This window comes from Amia ocellicauda, chromosome 19 (genome assembly GCF_036373705.1).
Source record: "Amia ocellicauda isolate fAmiCal2 chromosome 19, fAmiCal2.hap1, whole genome shotgun sequence".
In the NCBI taxonomy this organism is placed as follows: Eukaryota; Metazoa; Chordata; class Actinopteri; order Amiiformes; family Amiidae; genus Amia; species Amia ocellicauda.
The window spans coordinates 18,867,268-18,890,388 of record NC_089868.1 but is presented as its reverse complement, the minus strand read 5'-3'; the positions used below and the strand labels follow the sequence as shown (position 1 = coordinate 18,890,388).

Genomic DNA, 23,121 nt, shown 5'->3' with positions numbered 1-23,121 from the left:
GGAACTCTTACGTAGGGCCAAAGTTGCATAATAGAGATTGATAATGAGATGTATATATATGCAAAATGCTTCTACTATATAGAATTATACAGTAAAAGGGACACCTGTACAGGAAATATTTACTTAAACAAATAGAAAATATCCACAAACATTTTCAGTGAAGCCCGGGAATAATATCACTCCTGGCGTAGCTTAGTGAGCCCATTGCTCTTAGTCACAATACAACTGAATGGCATGTTCAATAAAATCAATACATCTTCTATTATGACAACAATGTGTCAGAGAATGGCAAAAGGCACAATCTGAACAGGAGATTGTATAGCAAAATCACAAGTTGAGAGAAACATGTCAAACTTTCACGTCTCCTAAATGGTTCCAGAATGTGACATTTTATAACTCATTACATGACAATCAGACTCTAATCTGAAAATTGATCGAGCCACAGCTCCTGCTGCCTGGACTTTATCATCAGCAGAGATCCATATCAATGGAGGCATTTCATCCATCAGTGTTTGCTTTTCTTGTGGTTGCTCTGTGAATCGGCGGCCCACCACGCGTCAATGTGAATTGTTCCTGTGATTCCATGGACATGCCTAACTGGGGTATGCAGCCACGGGGTCATTTTATTCTGCCTCAATGTTCTGCCTTTGTTATATAAGTGGCTTGGCATCTACAGTTTCCAAACCCTTTTAACTAGATGCCATTGAGGTAAACTGACAGTTTGATCATCTGATGGTGTTTTGCTCTACAGGAAGATGAATGCTGACTTCTGCCATGCAGGATTATTATCTCTTGTTCCCTGTGTGCCTACTAAGCTTTTTAATGATCTGACCGAAAACACTTTTGTATTATTGTTTTATATGTGTATTAAATGGACATCTTTACTCTAAAAGTTATTATATATGCTAAGACATCATTTACATCTCTGGAAAACAGTTGTACATCATGAGGCAGCTGACCATTTATTTCACTTCCCTGACATTAACGGAAAAGCCTAGAATATAATTAAGCTTAAACACTGTCCTTAAATCTTCAGCCTGAAGATGAGTTTAAGCAGACCTTATCTCTTGCTGGTGAGCTCACGCAGAATTATACTGTAATTGTGTCCAGTCTAAACTGACCACCAGTCGTGACCAGGCATCCTTTTATTGTTCGTTCAGCTGTTCCCACGTCAGACGGTTGCAGAAGCGTCTCTAATTACAGCCCCGCAGTCTGGCCTATGACGGGACAGTTCGATTCAGTGCTCTCGTGGGAGACATTGCTGCCAGAATTACGTGTCCTCTCCTCCTTGGCGTTCAACACCCAGTCAGACAGATTGGCAGCTGCTGCAGTGTCTGGGGATTGGCCAAGCGCCCATACGTACAAGGGATTGTTGTTAATCTTGACAGAGGGTCATTAAAATTGGGCCCCTGTTTGGAGTTTCAATGTTTGCTTTCCTGATAGAATTTCTTCTCTTACAAGCTTCTTTTAAGGGATTGAAATGGAATAGAAGTTTGTGCAGTGTTTAATTTGATTTGAATTCAGAAGGTGTCCGTTCTTTGCAAATGAAAAAGCGTGTGAGATCAGGAACTCGTATTGATCGTGATACAAGTCCTCAGTCAGGGTAGAATTACCCAACTCCGTCCACTTTTAGGAGAATGTGTCTATTAAATGGTTACAACCAACCAGCTGCGGTTCAGCAGTTAATATTACATTTTCTGTTTCTCTTAAGCCTGCATTTACTGCACACAGCTTTTCAAAGATAGCTTGTGAACCTATCAACCTGTCATTTGTGGCTATATATTTTGTGCAAGATACAATTTGTTGTAGTCACTTTTCTTACCCATCTCTAAAACTGAAGATAAGATAGGACTGACTGTTTAAAAGCTCTTCATTTGAGACAAAAAAATGAAAGACAAGAGATTAATAAAAAAAACTAATATTTGCTACTGCCTTGGAGGGTTCAAAATGTTGTATTTTCTCTTTGAACAGCAAAAATATAATTAAGATCATAGTCAGCATACTATTCATTAACATAATACATTGCACTGTATCCAGTTGTATGCCTATAAAGTACAGTCACTTATTCTCCTGCACCCTGGAATCAAGCGCTACCTTAACATGAGAGGTAAACATTTTAATTGCTTCTGTGTGGCTCAGTGGTTGGTGAGAGATGAAGTCTCGTGAGGGCCTATGCCAGTGTCGCTGGAGTAACACAGCTAATTTCAACACAAGGGAACAGCTTGACTTGTTTTCAAGACAGAGGGAAGATTCTAGATCATGTTCCTCACTTTTTAAACCCAAAGGTGTGTAGATACCTCCACTGTCTAACCAGGAAACTCTTTGGTGCTTCTAAAAATGTCTCAAGGCCATTTTCCCAAGAAATAAAAAGGAAACACTAATTTACAGTTTCTAGCTGTGCTAAAGTCTGTTTTTCCCATGCTGAAGCTGAGCTTTGGATGCTTTAGAGATGTACATTTGAAATGCGGTGCCTCCATCTTGATTTGAAGCACCTAACCAGCCTGTGCCACGGGCTATACTCTTATTCCTTCAGTTGATTGGCCTTTCTGATGTGAATCCTCCTCCTCTTCTGTGATATTAATAATGCCAAGTTCTGGATGAGCTCTTTGGCTCCACGGTCTGCATGTCTAAATTAATTTACATTCCATGATCACATTATAATATTGAGTAAGATTTAAAAGGAACAGCATCACCTTAATTGACTTATATGTGCAGCAGGATTATTTGCCTTATTTGGCATGTATAATTACCTGAACTGAATCATGTGATTTCCATGGCATGTTTCCAGCTGCTGCTACTACTTCTACTACTAAATTAGATCTAATTAAATGTGCATATTTAAGAATTATACAAAACCTGAGCATAGAGCACAAATGTATATAGCAGAGAAACACAAACTTGTGCCTGACATTTCAAACATCTATGTATGAAATTACTGAGATGCTAATAATAGGATAAATGTATGCTCTTTTTTGATGGACATAGATAATTCCTCTGAACAATTCTCCTCCTGGGTTGCTCCCAGCAGTGTCCTGGATTATTCTCAAACTCCTGAAGCTTCCAGGATCACCCGGAAGGCAGGGAAATCTTAGTTTGACTGGCCAATGCATAGCTCCAAGCTTCACTAGAGGTGATTTACTTAACACAAATATCCACTTCAGAGCAATCCCACATGCAAGTTCAGCAGAATAACCCCTGGCAAATTGGAGCATTTTTTTTTTTTTTTCTTTACCATCTTTGGCAATATACTTGTTTCAGTGCCCTGGCACCACCCCCAGACTTTTAAGCACTCAGATAGTGCTGCTTAAAATAAGAACACATCAATTTCTATTTTGAGACAGAAAGAGAGTCCCTATCTTTTTCCATTTGCTTCCCTATTCAATTGGACATAATTCTGCTGGATAACTGTCAAAACCTTTTTTGATTTCTCTAAAAATCACTGCTCTATTTTAGTTTTCAAGACCTGTATGTGTGCACATTTGTCAATTTTTTCAAATCACTTGTCTTGCTTCATCACATACTTCACAACATGGATCCACCTGGTTGGGGTTTCTGTTCATCAGGATTTTAAATTGAAAAGATTTTCTGAAACACCTGAAGTATATATTGCCTTTGATGAGAACAAAAGCCTGTTCGACCCATACAAAACGCTTAAAATTGAACTAGTACAATGACACAGTGTATCAGACTTGAATAGACAGAGACATTTCTTTGATCACATCATGATCTATTTACAGTACTGCCTTGAGTCACTATAAAAGGCTTAGCAAATTAATTTTTTCAAAGTCTTTTCTGAGTCAGAACAGATAAGGTGTGTGCTTTTGCAATGTCTCTTTCTCTGTCTCAGATGTCTTAGTCTGTTGGGAACCATCCGTGGATAGAAATGAACAGTCTGAAAAACCTTTGGGAGATACGTATTTTTCCAGATATGCTAATGCTCCATACAACTGAATGAGCCAAACGATTACGAAATAAAGTCTGTGTCGTATAACCGATTAGTTTCAACCTTACTGTAGAGCAAAATACCTTAATCTCCATATAGTAACTGTGGTTTCTTGTCTGTTCCTGTAGAAAAAGCCAGAGACTACCTTCACAAGACAGGACGATTCATTGTGATTGGAGGCATCATCTCACCAGTCCATGACTCTTATGGAAAACCGGTAAGAACTCCTCTGATGGAATGAACTTCAGACCTTTCAGTTCAGTGCAGCTCAAGTGAAGCTGAAGAAACTGAAGTTGACTGGTGATACATGTTCTCTGTACAATGTGTACTGACCCTAAGGTTGATCTGTACTGTACATACTCAATAGTAACTGGGACAGAAGAGGGGTTAGGTTTATCGGCCAACAAGATGCATTTATAATGAGCTGGTAGAAGGATTAAACGTCTTTATCCTAAGTCTTTAAATCTGGGCATAAAGTGAATTCACTGTTACAATATAGAGATTTATTTTATTTAATCTGAAGCTGTTTAATTGGGGTTTATTTAATTCTCTACCTTCTTTCTCTCTAGGGCTAGCTGTTTAATCTGCAGCTAATAATATTCCGCTGTTGACTCACAGGGCCCGTTTCTGAAATGAATGCGAAGCTTGCCCCATTTCTTTTTTTTACCAGAAAGAAAAAAATACATTAATATTGTATGGATAAGGAAGAAAAATACTTCAAAGAAAGAAACACAGTAGAGCTGAAATGTTTCCAACCCATTCTGAAATGTTTTGTTTTTTGTGTATTGAAGGGAAGCTCAAATTTATTTTTCTTCAACTTGGTAGGCTAAACTACTTAGGTATTTTAAAGGAGAATTATCTGTAATTTCAGTATAATATCATCCCACTTTTGCCCTTGGTATGTACAAGGATTTCCATCTTACCCTTTCTGTAGTCTTTTTAATTTACTTATAAATACCATTTGGATTCCTTTTTGGGGTGTTCAATTTTGGTATCTTATATTTAGTTACCTTTATCAGGTACACTCACCTTTCTACATTTAGTATTGCTCTTTCATGTGGCTTTATGAAAATAGTAGAATGTAAATGTTTGTTCTACCTGCAGTTTGACACGTTTTATCCCAAAGCTGTTTTGTTTGTGTTGAATGCATTGCTTGTCTTTATTTAGGTTATAAAGCAGTCAGTCAAACTGTCAGACTAAGATACTCCTTTTGTATTGTATACTGTATTCAATACATCAATCTCATGGTACAAACAGCAGCTGTAAAGAGTGTCATGGTTAGGCTTCAAGCTGAATAAGACTGAATCAAAGATGAGATGTTTTCATGTCCTCGTGGTACCAAGTGACTAACACAAACAACACATTGCCTGCCTCACTTGCAACAGGAAATGAATCATAGTGTACAACTCTGAGATCAACCTTAATGATTTTAATTGAAGAACAACAAGAGGATGTATTTTACAAGTCCCTAAATCAATGTAAACTGAAGCTGCCATTTCTACACAGATCCAAAGACATGTTTCCTGATTTCTGTTAAATATTCTCTTATGCTACAATGTGATAGAAAAACTTCACATCAACCACATACCAAAGTAAAGACTGTTTTAGAAATGATTAAAGTATTTGGATTAAGAAAAGGTTGTCACTCCTTCTTTAATTAGTCACAGGACAAATACAAATCCAGTCCAACCCTTCATGGCCCTTAGCAAGATTAAGATTTTACCCTGACCTAATCAAACTGCTACGTCTGCTGGTCTGGATCGGTCTGCAATCTTATAAATGCGCCATTTAAAATATTTAATTATGATGATTTCAGTTAAATCCAGTACTGGCTAAAATTCAAGCATATCAGATTTATAGATTTATATATTCCAATAAAGCAAATGGTTGCCATATGTCTATTTATCAAAATGGTAAACACCGACTGCACATGAAAAGTATAGATTGTGGCCAGTGACTGAATCTGTGTCACATCCACCAAATAAACAATAACAAAAAACGGCAAGCCAGGTTACTGTGGGTCATTTCCGACTAATTTATCAATGTCCATTCTCTGAACCTGAAAACAAAAATCGGTAGCTTGTCTTAAACCTAGAAATTAAATCGATGGAGTAGCAGCAGAGTCTGAAGTACAATGACTCCCTAGATAGATCATTGCTGTCAACAGATGCATACACTTGAGCTTTGATGTTCTTTGGATGGTGCGGTCCTCAGTTCAGTATAGGGCAGGGTGAGATCCCTTGCAGAAGCCGCAACGTGCAAGGCAGTAGGCCGTCCCAGTGCCCAGCACATTGCTGTTGTAATGTAATGCTGTGCTGCAGGGCCCCGGGGCTGTGTAGCCTGGCAGCAGGGTCCTCACACAAAGGGCACCAGCCAGCTGTGGAGATGAAAGCACTGGGATGACAAGGGGACTTTTTCTCAGATACGGGAAGGTGGGGATTATCTGAAAACATTTTAAACCAGCTGCTCAGAGGGATTGATTGTTCTCTCCCATGAAAACTTCACTCACCACAGATACCCTCTTTTTCCCTGGTGTGAATTATGCTATGAAGGTCTTAAAATGCTTTCTAGGGGTCAGATGTGTCTTTCAATAAAACAGATCATCAACCACTGGTGCTACCTGTACACATTCAATCTGCTTTTTGAGAATGTTTTACAAGAAAAGGATACAATCAAAAGAGAAAGAAAAAGTGGAAATATAGAGACTCACTGCTTCTTTCAGTTCATAAACAACAATTACCCTGTCTGACACCGTTCAATCTATATGTGTGGCAGCTGGATTGTTGGTATCGCCCTATCTATCCCTGGCAGACACAGTGCTTTTTGGCAGGGCTTCTGCGTATCATGTCTATAACTGGTGTGTCAGCAGAAGTGTTCGAGGGCTAAAGCCAGAGATGATTTTTGGCCTGGGATCTGTAAAAAGTAGTCCATAAAACTCACAACAGACTAAATAAATAAATAAATAAACCAATCATGGCATAAGTGCCTTCACTAACACTTTAAGAAATGTCAGTCTTTCCAAAGCAGGGCCTAGAAATACACAGGAAGGGCAATTTGAGTGGATGGCAAATATTGAACTGCTTGGATAATCAGAGAGTTTTAGGATCATCAGTGATGGAGACACATCTACCGAGACAGCCCTAGAAGGACAACACATATTTGATTAAAAAAACAAAGCAATCTGTAACAGTTCTTTCACTCTGTTCTTTAGGGTCTGGTCACCAGCAGACATCGTCTGACCATGTGCCAACTGGCTGTACAGTCTTCTGACTGGATCAGGTGAGTGTTTTTCCTGCTTACAAGAATCCTATTTATTAATAATAATCCATTTAAATTGTAAAGATAATTATCTTCTTAATCTGCAGTGTGATTTACATGCCTCATGTCTATATTCAGAAGTAAAGAAAAATCAACCTGAATGCGTAATAGTAAAAAAACTAATCAACAGAGAGTTTCCTTTTTTTTTTTTTAATGTATGTGGCAGGAATTTCTAAATGTCTGAATTCTAGTGGCGTACTCCCAAAATTGTCAATGCGTGAAGGATAGGACAAACACTATCACTTCAGATACTGCATTAACAAGCATGCAAAACAATCTCATCAGAAACTTGATACATGGCCATTTCAAAGTGCCAGCAGCAGGAATCCATGAGGCAGCAATAAGAAGCCCTTACGTTTTTCACTGCAATATGGGGAAGATAATTTCATGGAGATTTCCCTGACCCATTAAATATACCTATCTTTGCCGAGCAGTTCTGCCCTCCAGTAGTACTCTACAATATTCCCCAGCAATTGTCTTTACAAAATGAGAGAATGGAAACCATACCTTGCTCATGCAGTGTTCTCTCATACATAATTATAAGAAATCCTACGAGGTTTATAGAATACAGTTTACCTGAATAGAATATCTTATTAGTTTATACCTGAAATCCTAAACCAGAGGTCAAAACCTAAAAAGAGATTAGGATCCACAAAGTATTTTTTTTCATCCACCACTGAATGAAATGTGCACAAAGCACAAAAAGGCACTTAACATTTTACAGATGTTTTTTGGTAATTAAATGGATTGGGACAGGGTTCAGCAGAGGTCAGGAATAGGGTTCAGGTGCTGGCAGTGACCTCAAATGTGCGTTTGATCGTCATGTTTTCTCTTCATTAAGACACTATCAGTTTTAATTTGTGGAGAGTTTTGTTTGCCAGCCATTTGCTTATTTTAGAAATTGTCTATAAAAGAGGATTGCCTCCCCAGAGTACGAGACATGATACTGTGATACTGTGATACTGCACGACTAATGCGTGTAAACTGGGGCAGGATTCATGATATATTCACAAGGCAGCTAATCCTCATGTAACATATTATGGAGCTAAAGCCTAAGAAGAAGAAAAAGGAGTCCTTTTTTACCCAGCAGTGGTCATGTGACTTGAATACTGGTGTTCTCTTTATTATAGACAGTATTAATAAGCACAGACTTCATGTGGGTTTCTGGTGAAGATCAACGTGTGAGTGGAGATTGGGGTGTGATAAAGTCATCCCTACAGGTGTTGGGCTGAGTTACCCTGCTGAAAGTTTTAGTCCCGATTCCTCCACTGTGTGTCGATTTAAGTTGGAGGGTTTTCCATTTTGAAAAACAGGGAAAACTGGCAAATGGCTGCTGCTAGTTTTGAAAAAAGCTGCTGGAAGCTCCATTTCATTGTTTTGTTCATATTAAACTCTTGTCCAGATGAATGAAAAAATGAGTATCTTAATTATACAATCTGTTACTACAAAGTGCACATAACAATGCCATTTTATAACCGACAAGTTCAATTCTGATTACCTGTAAAACTCTATTTACTACCCCTGCACAACCGCAGAAGAGCACTTAACTACCCAGCAGCCCCATTGACTGTGCGGAAAGGATTTATTAGTTATGCATTTTCATTTCTTAATTATAGTCTATAGCGGTGCTGCAAAATAGCTGGGAATGATTTGGTTTTCAATTAACAATATGTTTGGCACCCTCTCTAACAATGTGACAAGGCTTGTATGCAAATGTTGAATGACTTACTGAAATATCCAGAAAATACGAAATCACCTGATCAGATATCAAAATGATAACCATCAACAAGATCTCTAATATGGACAGATGCAAATAGAGAACAAAATGTTTATACAAAAGATAAATGTAGAGAATCCATGAAAATAACACACCACTAACTTTAAAAAATATGTATAATGAAGAAGGAAGAAATAGCCCAGTTCCATCTGTTGTTTTAGCCTTCAGTTGCTGTACAGAAGGCTGCTGTATTTCATTTTGATGTGCCTCTCTCTTCAACAAATAAAATATTGCTGCAGTGGCTGGGGGGGCCAGTGAATTCGGCACCAAGCTGAAGTAAACAAGACTCTTTCTGCATTAATATCCCTCCTTGATTTGATTCTGTCCCCTCACAGTCGTGGTATTTTGGTGAAACACCTCTGTCCTGCCCCTTATTAGCTGACCTTTCTGGGACACATGGGTCAAAGTCGAAGCCAAAGCTGTATAGTTAATTATGGGCAGTTTAACCTTAAGCACTGAGACACTTGCCTTGATGAGGCTGATTAGCACACAGTGTGATTGCGTTTAACCCAGGGCCACTGAGCATCATTAAGACAAACTTCACAGTTTTGAGTCACAGTTCCTTAGACAACTGTCGAATAAATGAGTAGTTGCAATGGATGACAGCATTGCTTTGGAAAGACACACAGTGTGTTATTCACACAGCCATTCATATCAAAGTATCCCAAGCACATTTTTAAAGCACAAAACTATGCACAAGTGAGACATTTTATTCAGGGACTAAAACAACTTGTGTAACAGCATGGATCATGTAGGTTTGCTTACTCTTCCTGTATCAAGATTTATTTAAAAAAATATATAGTGGAGTTTTTTTTTATTTCCCCCTAATGGCATCACCGGGGAATAAATTCTCAGCATGAAGATTTATTAGCAAAAGCTTTATTAAATTTCCTTGGCTGAGGAAAGATGTTTGTATGTCACATTCATTTTTTATTATTTGTTATCGTTTTATCAGCACATTTTTAGACTGTCTAACACAGTTCTTATTTAAGACCTAAACTTCAATTTAAAAAGTCATATGATAACATACAGAACAAAACTTAAAGTTGGTGTTTGTTTTGATCATTTGCTGAATGATTAATAGAGTAAATGGGCAAATATGCCTTTCTTAAAGACTACAAAATTGAGCAATGTCATAACTGAGACCAGCTGTTTGTTGTTTATTTATATATGTTTATGTATTTTTTTACAGTTCTGCTGGAAGTAGAAAATGGGCTTTTGGGACCATGTGCATGTGACTGATAAGAATTATGGGAAAATGTTCTCCGGGCAGTGTACTGTACTACCTCATATGTATGCTTGGTTAATCAAAAGACAGCCCATCAATAATTCATAGGCAGAGATCTTAAGTTGCTCGTGTACACTAAATGATAAATGGTAAAAAGGGCAGCCTATGCCACAAGCCATGAATGATGTAGCACGTCTAGCAGAAAAAAAAAAAAAAATGATGAGATTATCTGAGCACATTCTGAAGGCATAAGCTTTTTGATATCGATATAGATGGAATATTAGAAACTACAGATTAAGATGTGTGTCCGCAATACTAGTCACAAAGAGCACATAACAGGAAATGCATGATCTCAACTATGGTAACTTCAGTTACAGATTAATAATATTTTAATAACAAGTGTTATTCAATTTACAGTAATAAGGTGTTCAAAACAGGAGGGTTGTCAAAGCTCATACAATGTGGCCTGGGATGTGAACTGACCTATTTCAAATATTTAATTCTTTCAAAGTTTTATTTTCAGATTTGGGATTTGTCGGCACTTAATACAGGAAAACAATTACGCAGTCATATAAATATTCATAACTGTGATATCACATTTGCAGTGCCATAAAAAGACAATAAAAATTGCAACAAAAGTAACATAACATTATACAATTTGTCAGCTTGCCTAACATTTTAAAGAAAGAAGCTGATACCCACATATGTTTACAAAAAAGCACTGGTTTATATCTTTCTATTTAAGATTCACTGCATAATCCCTGCCAAAATGTATATTGCTATATACTCATATAATACAGATCAAGAAACTATCTTGTCAATAAGCAAATGCTACTTTCAAGTGACTCTACCTCCAGTCGAATCCACACTGCTTCCCTAGTCACAACTGCTATGAGGGTGAAACGTTTTCATTCAGTGGCCCTGAGAGAGAGAATAACAGGCGTGTTGAGGGGTCAAGGGCTGCTATGATCTGTTCCCAAATACATACAAATGGATGCATACATCGTGGAAACATGGCGTCGCATTAGTGCCGCTACAGGTTCATTACCTTTCTGGTGACTCTTAAAAAGTCTCTCTCTCCTCTGAGTGTGAAATGCCAGCTGAAGTACAAAAAGAGAGAATCTCATATTGCCACAGAAGTTTAGGAAAACCACAGGTGTACTTCTGTCCTAATGTACATATACATGCACACACACACACACTGTATATATACATGCAAATACAAGAATGTGCGTATATGTACAAACATTGAAAGTACGCGTCCCACGTTAAACGTCTTTATGAGACACAATTGGCTGCAATGGCTGTTACTGTTGCCTAGGCGACTGGCAGGGAGGTTCAGTAAAGGACTTTGCAGTCGATCGGCTGCTTTAGAGACCTCAGCGCTGTGCTGTGAATACATTCCTAGGAAAGAGCAGGAGCCTTTTGTGGTTTTATGTCATATAATCTGAAAGGGACATATTGTCTTCATGGAGATATAGAAAAATTGACATTTGACCAAAAATGTATCCAGAAACAATGCTGCAGACGATGGATGGATGGATGGATAGATTACATATATCTATATTATTCTTTTGGAAAATAAGATGTAAGCAAAGTGTGATAGTTCAATCTGTATGGATTTTAAAGACTATATTTTATTAATAGAAAGATGTATACAAAGATACATTTCCAACGCGTATTAACAATGATCATTAAATAAACAAGAACATCTATGTGCTGAAAGTGCTTTTTATGGTACAGTTGAAGCCCATGTAAATGTGACAGGTGAGTAAATGATTGTACAAACACAAAATTGGAAACATTAAATCCTGAGGTGGCGAATTTAATTTACCTAAAAATAAAAAATAAAAATAAAAATCTACCAAACACACTCCAATTTAATCAATACTTTGTGCTCAGAGGGGGAAGGTATAATCAAGAAGGTAAATCAAAGTGTGTTTCGCAAGACCCTATGAATTTGATAAATGTATGCAGAAGTGGAAGGATTCATGCAGTCATGCTTTGCAGACAAGAGAAAGCCAGACTGCTTCGCATTCAGATATGATGACATCAGACTAAAATATGAACTCTGAGGCACTTTGGAGTCTCGTGGTTCCAACTGTTCAACTGTCACTGTCTTCATCTCAGCGGGAGCCTGGTGCCTCAGTCACTTCAATAAAACAGCGTAAAGAGAGAGGAGCCTGGAAACCATTCACCAACCCCTGCTGCCCTTTCACAGACTTTAGCCCTGCTGAAACTTCTTATAATCTTTGACCAGCAATGTACAATATCAGTAGCATCTGCCAAACAATTTGTATGCTTTTAAAAATGCATATTCTTCTCAAAAACAAGCCGAGAGAACAGAAAAGGGTACACCCTTTATTAGAGGACGTTGAGGCAGTAATGTGGGGGGTAATGGAAGTCATTAGCCAGTAAAACATCAATCCAATGTAGCCTCTCTCTCCAGGGTGGACCCTTGGGAATGTTACCAAGACACCTGGCAGACCACGTGCAGCGTACTGGAGCATCACCGCGACCTCATGAAGGTAAGAGGCACTGTTTGTAAGCCTTATATGATTCAATATTTGAGTAGAAAGAGCTTCTTCTTTCACCACCCATAAGCCTAATTAATTTTTTTCATGCAGACCTGCCAGACTACTTTCAATTAACCAGAAGAGCTTCCAAACCCTGCATGTGTTCACCTCCTCAGACATCCCTTATGCTAATTCATCTTGCACAGCTTTCAAAATGAAATTGGTGCAACTCCTTGCCAATCCATTAATGGCAATTATTTAATTGACAGCGGGAAAAACTATTAGAATTTATTAGATTTAATTGCACACACTCACGCACTGCAGCTACACTGAAAGTGTGTAACGACTTGACAGTATTTGTAACTTGCAGTTATTTTAAGTTGCCAGTACTTTTGTATAGTTTGTGGACTTTAGATCATTTAAGTACCTTTAACTTTTGCATACGTTGGTTAAACTTAATGACTATAATTATGGACAATTAAATTAAATCAAATTACACATTTTTAACTCAACTTCTTCACCAAGTTGACTACACCTTCGTAAAAATACTTAAATTGCATTAAATTGACTTTTATTAGTTTGTTTTTTTGCAAGAGTTTGTGCTGATTGATCAGCAAAGTGGGAAGAAATGAGAACACTGATTCACCATGGATTCAACGTTCATGAACGCAGTGTTTTCTGGGTATCAAACCAAGAATGCACATGTACATGGATCAATTAACTATTTTATTTGGGCAAACTAAAATAAATTAATTTAAATTGACTTATTTATAATCATTATTAATTTTACTTAGTTTTCTTGTTTTGTTCAAACTTAAATATTTTAAGTAATTCTGATCTGTTACAATTTGAGTTTGATTTACTTAAGTGATTTTAGTAAAAGCAACAAAAACGGTAATATTTAGGGATATTTAATATGTATAATTTACTTGATCCACAATTAATGTTTAAAATGTCCACAAACGCAAACAAAATGAACGTCATACGAACTTCCAAATAGCTGTGTAGATACTTTTGACAAAAAAAGAAAAAAGTTACTGTTGACTGTGTAGCTAAATATGATCATGACAAATTACCCTCTCAAATTCGTGGTTCATGACAAAATATGTGAATTTTAATAGTTTAATAGAGTAACACTTTTTTGGTGAATCTCTACACAGTTGCTGTCTTTCATTCTATTTACAGACTAGCAGACTCCTGTTAGGATAGCACATTATCATTATAATGGAATTCCTTCACAACTTTATGCTGTTACACTCAATAACACATTTAATGTAATGTAACACATTTCGCTAATGTGCATATTTATTTTTAACTGGGGTTAAAAAGCTCTTAACATGCAATACATGCAATATTAGTTTGTCAGTTTTTTGTTACAGAAGCATTTAGTCTTTTCTTCCTACGGTCTGTCGTTCATGGTGAAACATAAAGAAATAAAAAAGCCACAAACACTATTGTTTTATGAATGACCCACATCCTCTACAGCATCCTGCTATTAGACTTATCCCCTCAACCTTCTTTCTGAGATTAGGGTTAGGCAGGGCTGACATCACACATGATTGTGTCACTTTTGGTTAGTTTTCTGTAGCTTCAAACGATCTGGCAGCACAAAGCGGATTTTGATGAAAGCCTTTATAATGGAACTCATCTTGCTTCCTATAAAATCTTCCTAGCGTGGACTGCTTCCTGAGGCAGATAATCTGACAATCAGGAATTTACACTCCGAATCTTGCATCATATCCCTAGATTTATCCTGATGAAGGCGTGTACGTGAGCAGGGTTTAGCCCACAGATTGCACTGGTCCTCGATGCCTCTCTTCGGTCTCTCCATATCAAGTAGCTTGAATACGGAGGCTTAGAAAATAGTATCGATATCTTTTTATACAAACGGACATGGCAGTATTTGAGTAACCACAAAGAAGGCACATGGGTGGAAAGTAATGGCTGGTCTGGGTTAAAGGATTCGAGTACCTCACAATGTCATTCTGATGGATGATATTATTAAGAATCAAAGTGTAGTCGCTACAAAATATTTTAAACTCGTTTGACTTCAATATAGATGTGGCCGTGGCTTTCATGAGAATAGCAGTTAGATTTAAGGATGCTTTTCTTTTCTAGACCAGCTTTAGCCTGTGTAGTTCATTGATGTTGCTCCCAAAGAGACCTTTTCCTGCCTGCAATTCACACTTAATTTGTACCTAATTAATTTAACAGTAATCGCCTGCACACAGCCTTCTGACTCCGAGTCTCCTTATTCCCCAGATTGTTCTGTACACCTTGCATACAACGCCATTTATAATTCTGTTTAAGTGAGGGGTTTTGTTGGAAAATTATAAAGCTTCTGGTGATACATTGAACCAGTATAAATAAGGTTTTCACAATTAATCTTTCAATTAACGTGAAAGTTGAAAAATCCCAGATGTTCATTCATTTCTTTAACATCCAGATATTTAGAGAAAAGACCATTCATTAGTCTAACACCTAAATAAGTGGTTCTCAAACCTGTCCTGGAGTACCACCTACCCTGCTGGTTTTTGTTTCAACCAAGCTCTCAGTTACATAATTGAACCCTTATTTGAACTGATAATTTCCTAAATAAGAGCCTTTTCATTATTTTTAACAGTAGGGGTTTTAAGTTAAGCATAACATTGTATAAGGAAATTATCATCTTATTAAGGAACCAATTGTTTATCAGTTACACAATTTAAAGAGTCAAATGTAACCAAATCATTTCAATTAAGGGTTCGATTATGTAATTGAGTGCTGGGTTGGAACAAAAATTATCAGGGTAGGTGGTACTCCAGGACAGGTTTGAGAACCACTGACCTAAATAATATTCATAATCTTCAGATTGAAGCATGGTATTGCATTGCAGGGTAGAAAAGAAAACAATTTTTAATTTGACCCATTCTATTAAATCAATACACTATGAGACCCATTTTAAGGCCAAACAGCAAGCAAAGATTAGCACCTTAGCAAAGATCAAAATTTCAAGCTAGCCCCACACATCTAGAAACACAACCCTAACTTTAACGAAGCCCTATGCTTACACTCTAACCCTAGCCCTGAACAAAATGTAATCCTAAATTAAACTCACTTAATTAAAATGCAAACATTTGTGTAAATTAATCAAATGAAAGCTCCCTTAAAAAAAATTAACTCTAACCATAGGACCCTCCCTCCCGTTATCCAAATCCCTTATTTAAATTTAGCGTTGTTAAATTGTGCAATTTCAGATTTTCCATTTATATATTTGCAGTTTTCATTTAATCCAAATCTTCATTTAATATGAACTGTAAATAGCCGTATTATGGAAAGCCTTCACTTTTTCCATGAAGATATAATATGAGGCCAACATAATAAGATGCCACCTACAGTCGGGCATCTTAAAGTATCATTATTGATTGTGGTTGTCCCACGGCACCTGTGTAAAAGTCTTCAAGCATAATTGGGTACTTTAGTATACAGCCTGAAGCCAGGAACCAGAATCAGACTGCAACAGAGACGGGGAGGTGGGAAACTGTTGGGGAAGCCTTGCTTTAGTCCTAAAATAATGTTGTGGCTGTTGCTATTAATATTATGTAGTGAAAATAAGTAGAACACCAGTTTTAATTTGCAGAATCCCCATGTTGTAAATTTATTCTGTTAAGAGTCTATCAGCACCTTGCCTGAACTTGCAACGGGAATCTCCTAATTGCTTTGACAACTTTGTAAATCCCAGCTTTGGTGTTGAAGCTGAGAAGAAAATTAATTCGAGTCTCAATTCCTTAGAGGGTGACGGGCTGCATCCTATCGAACGTGAATTCTCCATCAACGACTCCAGTGATTGGCCAGCCACAGAACGAGACCCGCCCCATCTACCAGAACACTAACAATACGAACAACAAGCCAACTGCCAGTAAGTCTCTTCTCATCTCCTTATAAAGGCATGCAGACCCGGGTTATGAGTTATGATACATGCACAGAGCCCTGTTTAGGACCCAGATTACATTTCAAAGGCGGGAAACATCAGTTATAGTATCCTAAATTCCATTTTAAAAGCAAAAAAACACAAGGACAAGGAACTGCGAATAAACTAGAGATTTTATAGAACAGGACTACATCTGACATCTGACCATTGGCACATAGATGGTTTTTGTAAAAATAAAAAAAAATCCAGTCAAACCATTGTTTTCTCGAAAGACTCAGCTTCAACAAGCTGACTGTGCTGCTCTTTCCAGAAACGCCTCCTGTTTTCAGTCCTAAATACACCATATTATAGGTTCAGGAGGATAAGAGTGTGTGCTGACTTGCTGTAGACCCTTCTGTGTTGTCTGGGGCAGCTCTCCGTAATGTGGCTGTGATTTACCTCTGCAGTTAAACTGCTGGGAAAGATGAGCGAGAGCCTGGGGAAGATCTGTTGTGTTCGCCCCCACATCGAGCGCTTCACCTTTGTGGGTAAGTAATGAGGTGCTGTTAAATGGCACAACTCTGACAACAGGTTTATTTTTTGACATTGAAGAGATAAGATTAATTTCACCAGCTATTCATGTGTTTTGTTACAATATTCTTTTCAGTGCTGGGTTTTTAACAGACGTATGTGTGTATGTGTGAGCAAATTTAAATGGAAATCTTCAGCAAAGGAGTTTATTTTGAAACGTGTTGCTTTACTTTAAACTTATATACACTTATATCAGACATATACCTGTGTGAAACAATGTATTATCATTACAGATGAGAATGCAAACCTTGGCACTGCAATGAGATATGAGGAGATTGGTGAGTACATCCTTCATCTTTTTATCCTTCTCTGAGATCAATAGAGTTTACTTTATTTACACAATTCCACAATCGGGGTATACATTTGTTAACTAGACAGAACCTGGATACCCTAAAAAAGACAATCTGTCAGGCTTCAATACAGCAAGTGAAACGCAGGCCACTTGATAATGTCTTCTTTGGGCTTATCCGATTCGTTTATTTGAAGGATTTTACATTATTTAATTTTGTTCTGCAACCACATTCAGTCCAAATTTCACTTCATTAAAAGTTCCTCACTGGTTTACATAATCGCAGATAGATACCTAATGTCATTTGTATTTGCATTTCATTAGTCACTAACTCACCCTGCTCTTACCTAGAGCTGCGCATCCTGCTGCTGTGTGGCAGTGACCTGCTGGAGTCCTTCTGCATCCCTGGCCTGTGGAAGGAGAGTGATGTAAGTTACACTAATTTGCTTCTACTTTTAATATAAGTTAATAGGTCATGTGAAGAGTGTCTCTTATTGTATAAGAAAACTGCGCGAGATCACATCTCTTATACAATAAGAGACACTCTTCACATGACCTATTAACTTATAGATCAGGAGAATTCTACTCACCTGATTACAGTGGTTCATTTTCCAATTGTGGACCGGGGAACAAAAGGCAATCATTCTCCTCAATCTGAGGTGATTTACTGTGAAGATAATATTGAGACTGAAAGTTGAACAGCTTGTCGATTTTATTTTTGCCTCTTGGAGAGATATGGAAAAGTAAAGTGTTGGAATGTCAGGGGTGTACCAATACCTGGAAAACTGACTCTCTCTTTTCCGTTTCGTGGTTGTGCGTCAGATGGAGGTGATTGTAGGGGATTTTGGGATTGTGGTGGTCCCCCGCGACGGCCTCGACACAGAACGGATCATGAACCACTCCTCAGTCCTCCGCAAGTACAAGGTAGGCTTTCAGTCTCCATGTCTCGAGGCATTATTCATTTCATAACTCCTTCAATTGATTGTCTCTTAGTCTGTCTGTCTGTGGTGGTTCTGCACAAATGGTTAGCTTGTTTTGCACATGTGCAGAACACCTGATAATAGTATGGTGTTGTTTTAATTACAAATGTAATACATATTTATTTGTGTGTTATATTAATTCTGAACTATTAGTTTTGATCATTTAACTTACTGGCACAATGTCAATGCCTTTTTGTGACTTTGTCAATGCTAAAGAATAACAAATTGTTGCAAATGAAAATGCAAAGGAAATAACAAATCTAAACTGCTTTAATGTATACTCTAAGTTAATGGATATATTTGGATATATCTTATGTGCAATATATTATTGAACTGATACATAATAGAGGAGTTGTGATTCTTTATATGAGTAGATCTCTAGCAATACGAGACAGGTTCAGAGGGAAGATAAGGTATGTAGATATTATTGATAAGACACAGTTTAATAATAATATTGTTCTTTTATCGTTTCAGGATAATATTATTGTTGTAAAAGATGACATGAACCACCCAATGTCTGTAGTCAGTTCTACCAAGAGCAGGTAGGTTGAAAACAACAACAAAACCTGTCCCAGTGCAAGACGGGCTCATGACTAACGTGCTTCCCGCTCTCTCCCCCTGCAGGCTGGCTCTGCAGCACGGCGATGGCCACGTGGTGGACTATCTGAGCCAGCCGGTCATCGACTACATCCTGCAGAGTCAACTCTACATCAACACCTCCGGATAGAGCCCGGCGATGGCGGCTCTGCTACGTGGAGAGGATCTCTGCAGACCTCTCCTGCTCTATCTCTCTGTGTAAAACTTATACTCCTCCTGCTCAACTGCTTTCCATGTACAGGAGCCTTCAGTGTCTCTGTCCCTCCTAACTGTATCATAGTGACTGACGGCCCTGCCGGGGGTACGGCACTGTACGAGACGGCACAGGACGCGTGGATCCCTTCCTGAGTCAAAGTTCTTCTGTGTGCGCTAGGGGCTGCTGGGTAGGGGAGGCTAAGGGGAGGGGTGGGGGGGCATGGGAAGGGGGTGCAAGGAATATTCTCCGAATGATACACTGTCGGCCTTCGCTGTTCATTTAATACTGTTCTTCTTTGACTGCATGCTTTACTATTTTTTCGGCATGACTGCTGTTATCGCAAATGTAGATTTATAGTCTGTGGTGAATGTGTTAGCAAATTACTGCTGGGAAGAGAAGGTAATCGAAGTGATCAATACAATGTGAACCCATCTCCCACTTACGTGTCCATTCACTGCGCTGGAGGCATTGTCCTCTCGTCACTATTCGCACCAGGAAATTAGTTTGGTATTTGTTTCTCCTTTAGTAAGTCTATATCACTGAAAATAAATATGAATACCTAATATCTGTGCTGTACGCGGAAAAATACGCCACAACCGAAAACAGAAATAGTGCTTTCCATCTAACTCCATTAAAAGTCATTTATTATACAGTCAGAAATTCAATTTAAATAAGCCCATCATTATCATCTGTTCAGAGTCACACAACAAAGTGCTGGATGCAACAATTACCATTTTCTGCACACAGTGGAAGTGTGCGAGTACCATTAATCTTTTTCTGCTTCATGGGAACAGTCAGGGAACCTGCTGCAAATAAAAATGGAAAAAAGAAAAGAGGATGTTCTCGGAAAGATTAACATAAATAGGCTCTTTATTTCTCATCGGTTCTTTGCAAATTTAAATTCAGCAATTTACAAATGTAAGGTCTAGGTCTTCATGTCTGTGGGGTGATTCCATTCGCAATACTGCCAATTTCATATGTGATGGCAGATTCATACTGTGCATCTGAGCGGCTGGTTATTATTATGTCTTAATTGTTCAGTACTGATTTTTGTACACGTCAGTCCGAAAGCGGAAAGTCTGAAAATCCTTAAATGAAATGCCAGATATTCACACCAGGAACAGACAAGTTATTATGTATCTTGCGCGTGAGGTAATCTGTTCAAAAGTGCGAGGAGCTTGTTGTTTACATTAATAAACGAGTTTGTCTTTGGTTTCAATTGATCGTTTTTGGATGAAATCTGAAAAAGCAAGGGCTAGTTTACACCGTGATCTAAATGAAACACAAACTGTTCTAAAACTAGGCTTCCTTTGCACTTGACAGGTGATGGCAGACAAATACCTATAAATGCTAGTTAATGAAAGTACACAATCTACATAACCAAGCAGTAGAAATACAACCAAATAATGAAAAGACAGACTGTGATCTCTGCATGTTGGTATTCGTTTTCAGGCCACTTTCCTCTCACTCTTGTTCTTCTTCCAACCTTCTTGTAATAATCCCCCTCACCCCTTGCACTTGCTCTCACTTCCATTAAACTAATACTCAGCTGTCCTACAAATTCACTACCAATCGAGCTGCATTTAGGTCTCACTTGAGTCACGTGGTCTGAACGTTTTTCCATCGATAGCGGGTCCACTTTCAAATAGCAGCATGCCTTCTAGAACCAACCAGTTTAGTGCTTCTCTGTCTCTGGCTGTTTCTATTTTCTATGATATGTATGTAACAATTATGGACTGTTTGATAAAGAATTTACAGAAAACAATGACAAAAGATTGTACAGCAGGGAATTTTTGACAGGATAAGACATACTTGGAGCACTTTTGTCTGCTGATTGGGAAAATTAGCACAATTTTGGATACCCAAACCACTGCAATACCAGAAATCAAATCTTTGAGATTGACATTAAGACAACTAGTTTCATCTTGGAGGATAAAACAACCACCACATACACATAAATAAACAATACTCAACATTTTAAGATCCTATAACAAGGTCAGCAGACTGAACTGTTCCTTCGGCCCAGTATTTCATTATCATATGGGCAATATAATTTGTGGATGTTTTTCTTGATTTTATTTGATTTTGATTTCATTTTTTGTTTTGTTTTTATCAGTAGGACATTGTACCCATTGACTTATGAGGCTAGTATTAAAACATATTTGACTGCTATTTGTTCTTAAGTGATGAGTCTGTTTAGATTAATAAAAGCTAAAAAAAAAAAAAAAACAAGAAAACAACATGATTCCTACTTTACGTTTTTGGAAAGTTTGAATAGTTCTCCATTTGTCCTACTGAAATTCGTTTTTTTTTTTTTTTTTTTTCTCAATGTGTCTTCAACCTCCGGAATAACTAGCTGTTACTTAATAATTATAAAACAGACCAGGAGGTCAACATGCATTTTAATTTCTGGTTAATCTCCTGCTTTTTGTATTCCTCCACGAAGTGCATAATTAAATATAATAATTAAATTAAGTGCCTCAGAGATAAACTGACACAATGGATTTGCTGGACCGTGGCTTATTCTCAGCATAGTTAGCTTGCAATCTCACCTAACTTCAGAGCAGATGCACTCATTTTAGCAGATATGAGCACATGAAGAGTTACAATATGAATGTAGAGGCATCAGCAAAATCACCTGACACTGATCTGACATAGTTTTGTTATGGACACCAACCAAAAAGCAATAGCAGCTCCCAAACTTCTGTGATAAAGTAATTTTAGACAAGATCTCTGATGAAATTCAGACCTTTTAAAAATGAATTCTATATGCCTTAAACCTTCCAGTCACTCTTCCCAAAAAGCGATACCATGCCTGTATACTTGCAATAAATACCAGGAGACGGGCGTTGTCTTTTTAGCTGGGAACAGTAATCTGCTGAGGAAATGTGAAAAAGCTGCCCATATGTATATGTCACACAAGCAGCCTGTCATATTTCCTACTTTTATATAAACCCACACGTACAGAAACACATCCACTTTTTGCCAGAAGTCAAAAACTCCCGCTCCACCTAGCAGTCTTTAGATAATGTTCTCTTTTTCAGATAACCAGGGTTGCATTCACAGCCTGACATTATCTTTCAAGTCGAGAGTACTACGCAAAGGGCGAGGGGTTACTGCATGACCTGCTCAGAGGTGCTAGCCTGTTAAGAACACATGATGATTAAATGGAAAAGGGCACAGGGAAAAACAGCAACCCGCACCCATCTCAACCCAGGAGCCCACCACCAGGCTCTACTGGATAAGCGCAACACCGACCGGGGCAGACCATTGCCTCTGAACATCACCATCAGGCCCTCGAGGAGCCGACAGCAGTGTCTAGTCTGGTAGGAGATTATATACCATGTCAGCATGAAAAGGTGTTAAGGGAAAATATGATCATTGAATAATTCATGTATTGACTTCCACTATTTATGAAAGCTTGTTGGATTTATGTTTATTTCCACAGGTAGGTAATATATTCTCAAATGATCCATTGAGTTACCAGAGAATATATAACATTTCACCTCAGTTTTCAATTAGAATTGTGCCTCTGGTGAAACAGGGTTCAAGTGCCCAGGTTTTTATGGTTGATATATAACATGGAACAATCCCTTGCAGCACAAACAGACAGGGCCACAGCTCACACAGATTATAACATTATGTGGCACTAGCGCTCTCGTTGCATATGGCATATTCCTACACTGATACGCAAGAGGAGTTAGTCCCCCAACAAGCGTAATCAAGTACAGCTCGCCCCACTACGCCGTACATAGAATATTGTAATTTAATATAAGATGTTTCTTATATTAAACCAT

At 38.0% G+C, this 23,121-nt stretch overlaps 1 protein-coding gene across 1 annotated transcript in view; it reads left to right on the top strand.

The window, feature by feature from the left end:
- Positions 1-19,520, top strand: part of nmnat2 (nicotinamide nucleotide adenylyltransferase 2) — a 42,691-nt gene extending 23,171 nt beyond the window's left edge. The window contains exons 2-11 of the mRNA XM_066691973.1: positions 4,072-4,160; positions 7,155-7,222; positions 12,716-12,794; positions 16,554-16,680; positions 17,139-17,219; positions 17,496-17,540; positions 17,903-17,979; positions 18,374-18,475; positions 19,006-19,073; positions 19,156-19,520. Of these exons, the coding sequence (XP_066548070.1) occupies positions 4,072-4,160; positions 7,155-7,222; positions 12,716-12,794; positions 16,554-16,680; positions 17,139-17,219; positions 17,496-17,540; positions 17,903-17,979; positions 18,374-18,475; positions 19,006-19,073; positions 19,156-19,258 (839 nt within the window). The 3' untranslated portion in view covers positions 19,259-19,520. The remainder of the gene's footprint in view (positions 1-4,071; positions 4,161-7,154; positions 7,223-12,715; positions 12,795-16,553; positions 16,681-17,138; positions 17,220-17,495; positions 17,541-17,902; positions 17,980-18,373; positions 18,476-19,005; positions 19,074-19,155) is intronic.
- Positions 19,521-23,121: the final 3,601 nt, after the last annotated feature.